The sequence below is a fragment of the Thermobia domestica genome, chromosome 4 (assembly GCF_964235325.1).
Source record: "Thermobia domestica chromosome 4, izTheDome1.hap1.1, whole genome shotgun sequence".
In the NCBI taxonomy this organism is placed as follows: Eukaryota; Metazoa; Arthropoda; class Insecta; order Zygentoma; family Lepismatidae; genus Thermobia; species Thermobia domestica.
In genome coordinates this window covers 244,084,776-244,099,043 of record NC_137457.1, presented here as the reverse complement: position 1 = coordinate 244,099,043, position 14,268 = coordinate 244,084,776, and the positions used below count along the sequence as shown (strand labels likewise).

Genomic DNA, 14,268 nt, shown 5'->3' with positions numbered 1-14,268 from the left:
CAGACAGATGATACCACTACATAGATGTTTCCAATTTACTAACCACTCCCTTAAAGGAAGTATTCAATAACGTCCTTACAGACCTGGCACTTCTTAGTCTCAATCCATGTACTAAAATTCTCCTCGATTGGCTGACTACTTTTTGCTGCAATCAAGTATTTATTATATTCATCATTTCCTGAAAAGTTTCTCCTTGCAGCCGAATCAATTATGCATGTCTAGCTATTCCCCAGCCCAACAAATGCTACTATTACCTGCAAGAACACTAGACAATGTATCATATATCAAACAACACCATGGACAAGTTGAGCTTAAAAGATCTGTGACCTTTCGTTCCCATGACTTATCGCGTCAGCATTCTTCCTTTTCTGGTAATTTTGAAAGGATAGGTATATCGAGAAATCTCGTGTACCCTACAAGACTTGGAGTGAGCCAGTACTGCAAAGATGAATTCCATCAGCCTCAATGCCCTACTAAGGGTGACAAGGGTTTAGAATTGTCTCAATGTTGTGAAGGATTTAGATTGTTTTCAGAGAAATGGCGGATACTTTCAGCAATTGCTGTAAGACATTACTAGTTGTGCATAATTACATTCCGTAAATCAGCTCAAATGTAAGTTTATCTGTATTGTAGCACGTAGTGGAATTGTACTGTACAGTGTAATGATGTTAACAATAAAATGTGTTGTTGACATTATTTAACATCTTAATAACAACACCCAAATACGTGCAGGTACCCAAAAGAAACGGAACTAATTTTTGGTGGAAAAAGCTTTTCTAGTACCGCGTTTTGCTGCTAGGAATGCATAAAGCGAACATTACTGAATCCGTAAGACGAATGTCATCGTTGAAGAAGGTCAGGACTAATTTTGGCAGAGTCTATAGTGAAAACTATTTTGTGTGATCGTCCTTTTCGCAATGGCTGATCTTCGTGAACAGCGTGCGACGACGAAATTTTGCTTTTCGATCGGAAAAAGTCAAATAGGAACTCTTGAAATGTTAAAAACGGCGTACAAAGACGATGCTATGTCGAAAACGCAAGTTTTTGAACGGTGACACCATTTCAAAAATGGTGACATGTGAGTTGATGACAAACCACGGCCTGGTAATCCTTTCACGGCCCAAACACATGAAAAATATTGAAAAAAATCGTGCAAGCATCAATGAAGATCGACAATGGAGCATTGAAGAAATTGTGGAGTTGTCGGGAGTCACTTGAAGTTGAGTGCAGCGAATTTTGACAGAAGACTTGGAAATTAAATGTTTGGGTGCCAATCTCGTGCCATGACTACTGACTGTTGAACAAACACAAGGTACCGTGGAAGCATGTTGTGCTTTGAAAGAAGAGTCCCGAAATGATCCAGACTTTTGTTTGTCTCCAAGAATGAAAAAATATGGAAAGAAAACGTTTCGCTGATGTTGCTGGGGTGCAGAGAAAAACGATGGAGGCTGTCAAGCACCACAAAAGATGAATCTAAACAATGTTATATTAGTGCAAGTGGAGACTACTTTGAAGAAATTGAAGGTTTGTACTTAAAATGTGAATAAATAAGTTTGAAAAATAAGTTCAGTACCTTTTGGGTACCATCTCGTAATTGGACTATTTTTATAACGAACATAATAAAAATTGAGAAATACAAAGGAAAACACATTGATTATTATTCTGAATTTCCTTTTCTGTAATATTTCAAAACCTGCTTTTCTATTTTTAGAATTTACTACAAGTACATACAATTGATATTGATATACAAACATACTAACTCCATCAAAAACATAACGAAATGTGCTGCATCTATTTAACATTAAAATATATTTATCCACCTTAAAGTACTGCGACAATCTTCTTAATTGGATATAATTAATAAGTGTTTTACGTTATAATTCTTTCTACACACAAAAGAAAAAAATTACATCGATTATGTAAGATTACAACTCATTGTGCTGGAAGTTCAATAACGGTCAGCATATCTAAAACGTTGTTTCATATATTTTAAATTATTCTATTCAATAGAACATAAATAACTTCCAGTATGTATAACTAAAACAATTAAGGCCTTATTTTTGTTGTTTCTACAAAATAATTTAAGAGAAAGAAATATATGTATATGTGATTTTAACAGAAACATCTATTAAGTTCTCGATAGTGATTAATTTAAAAATACTTTCGTACACATTTGAATTATAAAAAAAATGTTTCATTTAAAAAGAACATAACCGATTAATTAAAATGAATAACTAAAGAAATATTTATGCTCATTTCTGAGTTGCTTCCAGCTGCATCAAACTCCTGTGTTTATTAGAAACATTAAAAGCAATTTCATCTTGAAATATTTTCTTCACAAAACGCATACTTTCTGCATTTTTAAATAAAAAGTACTTAAGAAAACAAACATGGTTTTACAGCATACGTGACGAAATATCAAAAATAATAAACCTTTTTATTCGAATTATAACAAATGTGTATATTAACTATATACAATGTAACTGCAGAGAGAGAAAAATGAGGATTATAGAATATATCATACTTTTAGGATTTTCTCAGGTAAAATAGTATATAAATAAAATGTGTATAGGAAATATGATACATTTTAATGTTTATTTTACTTGTGCTTATAAAAGTATTACTTCTCGTACTCTTACTTTAGGAAGAAGGAGCACTTAATTTTCTTATATATAAAACATTTTAGCTCAAAATTTTCGAAGATTTTTAATTAATTTAAACTTACATGTAAATTACATCATACTGATAAGGTGTTGAAATAACTGTTTACGTAAGGAAACTTAAGGTAACTATACAAACACAATATACTCATTTTACAAATCTTAGTGTAAAGATTTCAAACGTACACGCTCATTTTTAGCAAAGACACTAATTGTGGAAAGTATATATCCTTAAAATTAATTATTATTATTTTTCGCGCGAACGCAGAATTATACAAACTATCCATTTATTGCAGTAACTAATGCTACTCAAATAAGCTGTACTGCGTCAAAGTAGAAAATGATGAAGTTAATGTCTGTATACAAGTATAGTGTTAGTATTATTAGCCGAAATTTTCGCTCCCTATTTAACTTAGGAAGTTGTATCAATAATTATGGCAGCTTCATTCAACACAGCTTACAAAACCTTCAATAAATTTTGATACAGAAGTTTCGAAACATGCTGTTCAGAGAAGTTCGCCTTTACAGTGTATAGTCATCTGTGAACTATTGGTTTGACTTTGTAATCGGAATTAAAACGTTAGCCGGCCAAGAATTCTTCATCAGTCTAAACGATGAGAGACTGAAAGAGTGAGATGAGGTCTCAATGGTGTGTGCTACGGTATCTGCTACATAAATATCTCTAGTTTGTGACAAGCAAAAGCGCCAGTGCCAACATGGAAGCGTGAATGATCATGAGTTTAACATTTCCAAAAATAATATTAGTGGGTTTGTCACGAAGAGCAAGACGCAACGTTGCCAATGTTACTTTAAAATACGCAGAATTTATACTGACCATGTGTGTAAAAAATTCTATGAGTAGAAACCTTTGTATATCCGAAAATAGTATATCACCAGCACTTTCTTCACACATTGAGTAACCTTGAGTTTTTTTTCTGTGGATAATGTAAGGGCCTGGTTCGTATCTTAAGTTAATCTTCAAAATAATTCAAAGCGTTTAACACTCTGGTTTTTGATATTTGACCACGAGAAGTGTTCATAATTAACTTTTCTGCACATCCAACAAAATATCTAAACCTTTATACACACACTTATTTACTCGTCAAGATGTCTACGTACATGTACATTTATTTATGTCGTTGCTATAGTAACAACAACTCTTATTTTAGTTACCGATTACACAAATAATAATTCGAAATCTCTATATGTCTTTCTTTTTCTTTATACATTATACTGCTCACATAATTCGCCTCTGATCCCTTTCTGTAAATAGGCACAGATTGCTAATGTTACATACAACGTTATCGTTGTAATAATAGGTATGTTTTCATTCCAAAAAGCACATTTTGTTTCAGAAGTATAGTGGTAGATAAAGGACTTGACATCTATAACGTTGCTTTCCGAGAACAATGTTCTTCTTCAGCGTACCGTGACAAGTGGTCCTGGCATGTCATTATTTGCTTCCCCTTATGAAAGTGTGAAGTTACAAATATCTCTCGAGCACTTAAGTTATTTCAGTTTGTCATGTACATCATACATTGTACTGTATCACACAAAAAACATGTTTAGTAATATCCAAAGATACATTCACTGGTCATTCACTGCCTCTTCAAGGACCATAAATTTTCATCCCTGATGTTGTTGTTGGTTGTCTGTCATGTGGCAAATCCGCTAATTTTCGCGCGAACGCTGAAGGACATTTTTGTAGTGTTCCAGGCTGATTATCTTTCCCCTAGGTCAAATTCATGATGCACGATACCCGTAGAATCGAAGAAAAAAACATTGTCTTCACATTCCACCGACTTAGTCGCGTTTTCTTCAGTCGTGGTCAACATGGAGTTTTCCACTGAGAAGATTCGCCTTTGTTTCTGGGTTATACCCATAAACCCATATTTAGTCACCTGTACCCTATTTAACAATTCTGGGTCCATTTCGGCCTGAGCTGTTCTTGGGACACTTCTAGTTGGTGTTGTTTCTGCTCGTCTGGCAATAAGTTAGGAATGAACTTCTCGAACACTCGATGCATGTTAAAATTGTCAACTAAGATTAACTAAACTGCTTACAAACTTAAATTCAGGTTTTAGCCAGCTCCCTAATTATAAGTCTACAGTCTGTGAACACTAAATTTCTTGATTTTTGATGTGGAAGGCTGGCCGAACCTGGGGGTTATCTTCGACTGAGCCGTGGCCATCTTTGAATCTGTTAAACCAGATAAACACTTTTCACTATCTCAGACACATATCTCCAAAATCTGTTCTTAAGAATTCATAAGTCTCCGAAGAAGATTTCCAGTTTTTAAAACAAAATTTCACACAAAAGAGCGTTCTTCCAGTTTTTCATTTATTTTGCGCAATTAATATACCACCAGGACACACATACACACATGCACGCACTCAACTGGTTGCTACGCTACACTGAACAATGTTATTACAGTGATTCTTGCAGCACGTATCAAGGTTACACCAAGCCACCGCTAACGAGCAATTAGTACTCCTCTTGAGTAGTGGCGCCACCTGTCTTAAAAGTTTACATTCACACCTCGTATATTTAACACACAATAACTTTTAACATACAATAACTTCAACGCATCCCATAAATAACAAAAAGAAAGTATCTTAAGTACAACAATCATGTAATCTTGATCCATTTGAGTAAAATGTCTACTACTAGGGGCCCCAAAATGCATATGTTAAATATTTCCCTCTTAATGTAATATGTAAAGAATAGAATTGGATCAAGAGAGACTTTGCAAAAAGAATGAAAGTATAGGTGACACAGCTGTCTTATCATCTCAAAAGAATATAGTAATCTAACATAAAGCATAAACAGGTCTATAAACTATGCCCTACTTTAGTGAAACTGTAACTGGAGGCCTTAGAAGTAATAAAAGTATTTATCAAAAGTTTTAAATTCTAGGAGAAGGCTAGAATGCATATTTTATATTTTTCTAGAGAACTCAATTTTTTTATTTTTCTACCGTGTAAATATTATTTATTTCACCTTCAAAAAGGTCTATGTTACTGTATTTGTGTTCGCATATATCAGCTTTTACTATTTGTTCTAAAGAAATCTTTACAAAGAGTAGATAATATTTACAAAGAGTTTCGTTCTTTCCTCTTGCGTTTCCTTGTTATCTAGAATCATAGTTCAGCAATATTGCGGGTGTATTTTTCGTTTCATAACTTTATCAATGGCAGCTATACACTTTTAAATAATTCCCTGTGATCGGCCGATACATTACTACAACTTTCTGGTAGAATCCAGATTATAAAAAATAAAATGTACTTTCAAGGACATGTTGCATCATAAATGTTTGTAAGCTCTGATTACTTGTTTTACCAATTACCTGTAGTTGAAGTTCTCTCTACTTCCAACAAACATTTGTGTTACTTTAATCCTACATATCCATACCCCTTTTAATTGACTCTTAGCCATGTTGATACGAGTATTGTGCAACTTGTTAAATTTGAAGTCCCACTAATATACCATCTCTAAATTTAGAATCTCATAGACGAAGACATTTCTCAACAAGGTATATAAACCATCTGTTTATTGCACTAACTGTTAATAGCCTTTACAAATGTTGTTTAATTAGATGTAGTGTAATGTGAATGTTGCAGGAAGCACGAAATAACAGATTTTAAAGCTGCATATTTATATATTACTCCACTGGCCCCACTTAATTAGAAATATGCTGAATATAAATGCGGAAGTAGAGTCCATAGAAACAATACAAATATATATTTACACTATTTATATTCCCATAACCTAGATAAATCAATGTTAAGTCTGAACGAATCGATGTTTTCTCACTGTAGCTTAAGGTTAACATCGGAGACGATCCGAACAGTAATACAAACATCTACAAAAAGGTTAGAATTACGGAATAAATATTGGCAACCCATTCCAAAAATTCATTATATATCCTGCAAATAATGACGACTCATAATATCAATATGTTCAAGTAATAATTTCTAAAGTAATTTTAAGTTACAAGAAAACAATCTCTTACAGGAAAATTATGATTTCAGATTTGAATTTACCGCACTAAATTTCTTATTGTCCATTCATATTTTCAAACTGTTTGAATGATAGTTTCTGGTGATACTAAACTTAACTGGAGTATGCTGGTGAGCTATATCTGAGAGCACAATTCTAGCATTACATGTTAACCTTTAGTTTACCATTGACAGTACACTGTCAAAAGTGTACATCCGTTCGTCCCGCTGCCACTGTACTGACAGAGGCGAAAGGTCTACTTTTACCAGCGACACACCGGTTGAGAACCAACCTTTTTGGTTTCTTTCAGTATGGACTATCTCTTCATACAATAAGGCACATCATTTTAAAAAATAAGTGTGCTGTTCCTACTTTTTTCTAGCTTTTAACAGCAATAAAAATTTAGGTTTGTGATTTTTAAAAAGAATGGCTTTTAAATTTTAAAAACTCTACGTTTCACAGGATTTTATAAATGTTTCGCAGGGAATGTCATGGTGATTCAACGTATAGTACAGTCCGCATTGGAAGAAGGCGAAGAAAACTCTTCTTTTTTTTTTACCACAGCTAGGAGTGCGGGGGGGAAGAGTGAAATTGAGAAATCGTGTTTTCCTCCCTGTGTAGACTAAACATATCTCGACGGAAATAATTTATGAGCCACGAGCAGGAAGCTATGTTATCTCCAATTCGTTTTAACAAGTGGGCTATATACACAATTTGCCCTCTAACCCCCCACCCCTCACACCCACGAGCTCAAACTGCGCTGTTTGTTCCTCGTGTACAAATCCATGTGGTTCATTTTCCGGTGTGTGTGTGTGGATGGAATTCTTTTACGCAGAAGAGAGTAGAATCAAGAGTAGTAGGTTCGCTTACATTTCGAGATGGCAGCAACAAGCCTTTCCAAAGAAGAAATTCAAGAAGCCCTCTGGGAGGAGACCGACACAGAAGATGTAGATGATTTGGACGTTAGTGACAATGACGAACCAGACATCGAACCCGAGACATTGAGTGAAGACGATTCCGACAGCGACGACGAAACACGTCCAGACTACAGGCAGTGGATTCGACGGGACAGATCTAAACCTTCCCCTACACCTTTCCCTTTCACTTTGCAAGCTGGACCAAAGACCGACAGACTGACTGCATCCTCAAACCCCATTGACGCTTTTTGTCTATTTTGTGATGGTGATTTCTTCAACATGTTGTTGACAGAATCGAATAGGTATTATCAACAACATGTTGCAAGACACAAGCCATCCAAAATAGAGCCACCCATTACGCTGGAGGAACTGTATCGTTTTTTTGCTATCCACCTTAGTATGGGACACAACAGACGAGACAGGTACTCAGACTATTGGAATCGGTCCGGCATCATGTTCTCTCCTTGGTACGGCGAAAATCTTTCCAGAAATCGTTTCTTTCACATTTTACGCTTTCTTCACTTCTCTGACAATAGCAGACCACCTAACGTGAACGACCAGTCCTATGACCGCTTCTGGAAACTGAGGGACGTTTTCGAATATCTACGTGACAAATATGATAAACTGTACCAACCGACAGAAAACTTATCGCTTGACGAAGCCATGATTCTGTACAAAGGTAAAGTGATTTTCAAGCAATATATCCCGAAGAAACGCAAACGATTTGGGGTGAAACTCTACATGCTTTGTGATTCTAAGGGGTATGTTGTCGATCAGATCGTTTACCTTGGCAAAGATAAGACCAGACAGACAACAGAAATGACTTCAACACACGCATTGGTCATTGAACTGACACAGAAAGTTCAAGGAGTTGGCCATAAAATTTTTATGGACAACTTCTTTTCCTCTCCTGATCTTTTTGACGATCTTGCAACAAAGCGTACGCAATGTTGCGGGACCGTCAACAAGAACAGACGTTCGATGCCTGACGACTTCAAAGACCGCTTTTTCAAAACAACACGAGGGGACATACATGTACGGACCAGGGATGACTTATGTGCGGTTTGTTGGAGAGATAAACGAGACGTTTTTCTTCTGACAAACTTTCACAACTTTCCTGTCGACGGTAACTTCCTTGACGAACATAAAAACGCGATCAAGCCGCACATTGTTCTGGAATACAATAAACACATGGGTTACGTTGACAATGCTGACAAGATGACGAACACGTATAACGTGCGAAGACGGACAATGAAATGGACAAAGAAGGTTTTCTTCTACCTTCTTGACCAAACTATTTTAAACTCTTTCATTCTGTTACGTTTCTTTCGACCTTCCCCTGCCTTACGAGACTATAGACTACAACTGATTTACGAACTGGTGGCTCTGGGGACACCACCAGTTCCAGGACCGTCGCACATAATAAGTCGACCTCCACCTCTAAAAATACAAAGGTTGGAAGCTGCCAATTCTAAACATTGGCCCAAGAAAGTTCACGAATGCAAGGACTGTGTGGTGTGCTCCAATAGTAAAAAAAGGAAGAGATCAAATTATGTGTGCTCGGAGTGTAAGGTTCACCTGTGCGTTGATCCATGCTTCGGGGTGTACCACACGCGACAGTGACCCACGTGACCCTAAGGGACCTGAGTGCATTGTACACAAGCTGTGACCAGGCTGTTGGTAAGTACAAGTACTAACTTTCATTTATATTGCATAATTTTACTTCTTTGTCAATGTCTATAATAAAAAAAAGGCATTGGATTGTTACTGGAGATATGTGCAATGTTTCAGAAGAAATATTTATAGTGAAAATACTATTTGATTTTAAGACCTAAACCAAAAAGATTTCGCATTCGGAAGGATGTACGTACATTTTCAATACAATTCTTTACAAACAATATTGAAAAGAAGGGGGTTGGGGGTGTTTTCACCCCCAAATTTAGCATTTTTTTTAGATTTTTTTATCTTTGGCGCCCCGTGGCGCCCCCTGAGTTTCTACCAAGTATGTCAAAGGACTCAAACATTATACCAGGGACCTTCCTTAAGAATACAAAAGTGATTTCATAACTTAGTCGCATTTCGTAACGTCAGAAAAAAATGTTTTCTGGTACACTGCAATGACATAAATTTTACACATTTTTTTCGCATTTGCAAGGTGTCAGAAAATAATTTATAGAAACATTACTATTTCATTCTAAGACCTCAACCAAAAAGATTTCGCATTCGGAAGGATGTACGTACATTTTCAATGCAATTCTTTACAAACAAAATTGAAAAGAAGGGGGTTGGGGGTGTTTTCACCCCCAAATTTAGCATTTTTTTAAGATTTTTTTATCTTTGGCGCCCCGTGGCGCCCCCTGAGTTTCTACCAAGTATGTCAAAGGACTCAAACATTATACCAGGGACCTTCCTTAAGAATACAAAAGTGATTTCATAACTTAGTCGCATTTCGTAACGTCAGAAAAAAATGTTTTCTGGTACACTGCAATGACATAAATTTTACACATTTTTTTCGCATTTGCAAGGTGTCAGAAAATAATTTATAGAAACATTACTATTTCATTCTAAGACCTCAACCAAAAAGATTTCGCATTCGGAAGGATGTACGTACATTTTCAATGCAATTCTTTACAAACAAAATTGAAAAGAAGGGGGTTGGGGGTGTTTTCACCCCCAAATTTAGCATTTTTTTTAGATTTTTTTATCTTTGGCGCCCCGTGGCGCCCCCTGAGTTTCTACCAAGTATGTCAAAGGACTCAAACATTATACCAGGGACCTTCCTTAAGAATACAAAAGTGATTTCATAACTTAGTCGCATTTCGTAACGTCAGAAAAAAATGTTTTCTGGTACACTGCAATGACATAAATTTTACACATTTTTTTCGCATTTGCAAGGTGTCAGAAAATAATTTATAGAAACATTACTATTTCATTCTAAGACCTCAACCAAAAAGATTTCGCATTCGGAAGGATGTACGTACATTTTCAATGCAATTCGTTACAAACAAAATTGAAAAGAAGGGGGTTGGGGGTGTTTTCACCCCCAAATTTAGCATTTTTTCTAGATTTTTTTATCTTTGGCGCCCCGTGGCGCCCCCTGAGTCTCTACCAAGTATGTCAAAGGACTCAAACATTATACCAGGGACCTTCCTTATGAATACAAAAGTAATTTCATAACTTAGTCGCATTTCGTAACGTCAGAAAAAAATGTTTTCTGGTACACTGCAATGACATAAATTTTACACATTTTTTTCGCATTTGCAAGGTGTCAGAAAATAATTTATAGAAACATTACTATTTCATTCTAAGACCTCAACCAAAAAGATTTCGCATTCGGAAGGATGTACGTACATTTTCAATACAATTCTTTACAAACAAAATTGAAACGAAGGGAGTTGGGGGTGTTTTCACCCCAAATTTAGCATTTTTTCTAGATTTTTTGATCTTTGGCGCCCCGTGGCGCTGCTCGGTTTGTACCAAGTATCTCAAATGACCCCCAAAATTATAGCAGAGACCTTTGGCAACAAAATGCTTTTTACTTTATGTCTCTATACGCAATAGTAGTTATTTTAGAAGCTTTTCTTTCATACACTACAAACTGTTAAAAATCATTTAAATTTCCCGCGGTACGGAGAAGCGTACACCCTGCTGGCCGGCCCGTTCTTATTATGGGAATGTTCAAATTACAGTGTAATTACTGAAATTACTGGAAAACTATCCCTAGCAGCAGAAGTCTAGCTTCAAATTGGAAATTAACAATATAAAATGATATATACGTATTTTCATTTAAAAAATAGAAACTTTGTAACAGAGTATAAGGTTAAACTTCAGAAAAATTAATTGACCGACTGTAAACTAGAAGTGAAAAAAAGTAAGCAGAAGTTTCATTAACGACGGAAAGGAACAAGAGGAAACAAAACATGAGAATGAAGTATTTACTACAATATAATATTATAAAATAAATTTAAACCGTTGAATACTGACAACTATATCGTAACTGTAATCATACTATAGTATGAAACTGCTACTTAATTAAATATGTCTCACAATTGAAGATCATAAAGAGACAAAGCAAATATTCACAACTAATGACTATAGATATAAAGGTTAGATTTACACAGAAAATATTATAAACAAAGTTTGCAATGTCAAAAAAATGAACACTAAAACCCACCTCGGCTTCTCATAAATTGTTAGTTTTTATATCATCTTGTCATTCGCTTAAAGGTATATGATATATATTTCGTCATCAGTGATAGAAATCAAACTTTATAAGACATGTAACTTCACTCAAACATGATTATTGAACATATAATTTCAATTACATCTAATAATGATATAACTTTGATGACATATATTAACAATGACGATATATAAGGAATAATATACTCGAAATGAAATATGTTAAAATCTCACATTTTCTAATCTTCTGTGTAGAAGATCGTGTCAGGTTTATGGTGAGGAATTTGGTAGTACCCTTGCATAAGGCATTCCCAAGTACCAGCGACAGTTACGCTTGATGTTCAAAGCCTTATGTGTTACCTATCACCATGCATCTTAGTTTCACTTAGGAATAGTTGAATGCAGCACAGTTTGATCAAGTTTGTTCCATTTTTCTTGACAAATTTTTCAAAGACCATTAAGTGCACATGGCTGTTAATGGCTCAACGCTCCTTTAACAAGGAAACTCAAATATAAATTCACAGGAGATGAATAGCAGAATTTCATAGGAACGTTTGGAAAAAGGATGTTAAAGGTAAAAGCTTCTGGTACAATTCGCTCAATATATCCCACCATTGACTTCGTTCCGAGACTAGACTTCTCGTTCTGGTCAACAACAATGCAAGATATGTTTTGGCATATAGAGATAAAATATCAAGCAGGAAGGTGGCAGCAAAATATCTGTCTTGTAATAAGGTGGTATAATTTAGTCTTTTTGCCTCCTCTGCGTAGCGTAACTTTGTCACTAGGAGCAATTACAGTAATCAAGAACAATCATATAACCATGTGGAAAACTTCCGGCAAATTCACGTACCCAATCATTGAGACTCCCTTACAACACAATTACATAGATACATGGGAATGTGTCCAGTATTAGCCTCATGTACCTACAAGAGAGATATCACATGGATGGCAAGCGATAGTCACAGTCTATGTCCGCCCTTAGGCACATGCCTGACATGTACCTAGGTAACGTGCCTATTATGTTCTAGGTATGTTCCCCATGCCGTGAACGTCAATGAACCACAACATTACTCCCCCCAAAGAATATACTAAATCACCTATATGCGTAATGTGTTTACATTAACGTGAGACTAAAAACACTTTAAACAAGTACAAAAAATATACCCGAGGGTGGGCGCGAGAAACCAACCAACCTTTGGATACCTAGCCCCGTGCTCTGCCCACATGGCCACGAAGGCAATGAAGAAAACGTCGTTTGTTGAGGGACAAATTGTTGTGGTCTTTTGAATTTGGCTAATCAGAGTGACCCTTTAACCGCGTATATTCGACGATAACCGTCTGTGATAAGATAAAATGTGCTCGCCATGAAATTTTATAACAAAATGACAAGCGTCTATTTACTTTATTTCATGGTTCTTCCATACTCACTTTCAAGTAATCGGCGACAGTTGCCATCTAATAAAGTTGATGCATTTATTGCTTCTAGTACACAATCGCTTAGAAAAAGAAACAACAAATGCATCAAATGTGGGAGATGAATTTAGAACGCCAAAATGGCGCATGCCTAGCACATCTTGTGCTGTTAAGGTATCTAAAGCAGTATGTACCTAAAGGACGTACCTAGAACATGACAGATATATGTCCCAAGTGACAACATAAAAACAAATGACTGTTAGAGTGCAAAACTGAGTCAGGCATATAAATGGTATATTTGTGGTACATAGTTACAAATATCAATTAGGTGTAAAGAGTACCTAAACCTATAGGTAGCTGAAGTACATACTTAGCACATGAATATCATATGTGCCAAGTGTCGGGTACCTAAAAAGTAGCTAGAACACCTAAATGGCACATGCCTAGCACATCTTGTGCTCTTAGGGCAGGGGAATTACGAAGATAATAGACGCTTACCCCCTCTACTTATCACATCTGTCAAATACACCTATTTTAAATTGCCTAAATTTTCTACCTGTGTCCTCCAAGGTTAAGTTTATATAACTTTCGACTGTTCATCTTACTCTACATGTTACTGTATTCGACAAAAGAAATGTGTAAACTCTTAATTTATACTTCTTTACTAGAGTTAAATCTTGCTCAATTATGTGAAAGGTGAAGCAGAATATTATATTTTCCTTGTTGTTCAAAACGGTGAGTTTTACGTCCTACCAAGGTATGTATTTTATGCATCATTTCAGATTTTACACATGGGTCTCCGACATCTACAATGCTCAACATTGGAAAGCCCAACGACATCACTGATCGCAATTTTGACGATTACGAGCGCTTATCCCATTTTTTGTGCGCCTAATAATGAGTTGGAAACTAATTATAAAATCGTATAATCCAAATTGTGTAAACCTAAGAAATAGTCATTCTTATGTTAAGAATCTCGTCCTTCCTTCATAACTGACATTTCAATTTGAATATCGCATTAACAGGAAATGCAGTATGTATATTCCTTAATTCAAATAATTTTTTGTATTTCCCAGCAAATTTCCCCTTTCATC

The 14,268-nt window shown here is 35.6% G+C and overlaps 1 protein-coding gene across 2 annotated transcripts in view; it reads left to right on the top strand.

Annotated features, from left to right (window-relative positions):
- The first annotated feature begins 2,463 nt into the window (after window positions 1-2,463).
- LOC145683475 (uncharacterized) overlaps window positions 2,464-14,268 on the top strand; it is a 136,788-nt gene continuing 124,983 nt past the window's right edge. For both annotated transcript variants that reach the window (XM_081754805.1, XM_081754804.1), the window contains exon 1: window positions 2,464-2,541. In XM_081754805.1, coding sequence (XP_081610931.1) covers window positions 2,500-2,541 — 42 coding nt within the window. In that variant the 5' untranslated portion in view covers window positions 2,464-2,499. The remainder of the gene's footprint in view (window positions 2,542-14,268) is intronic.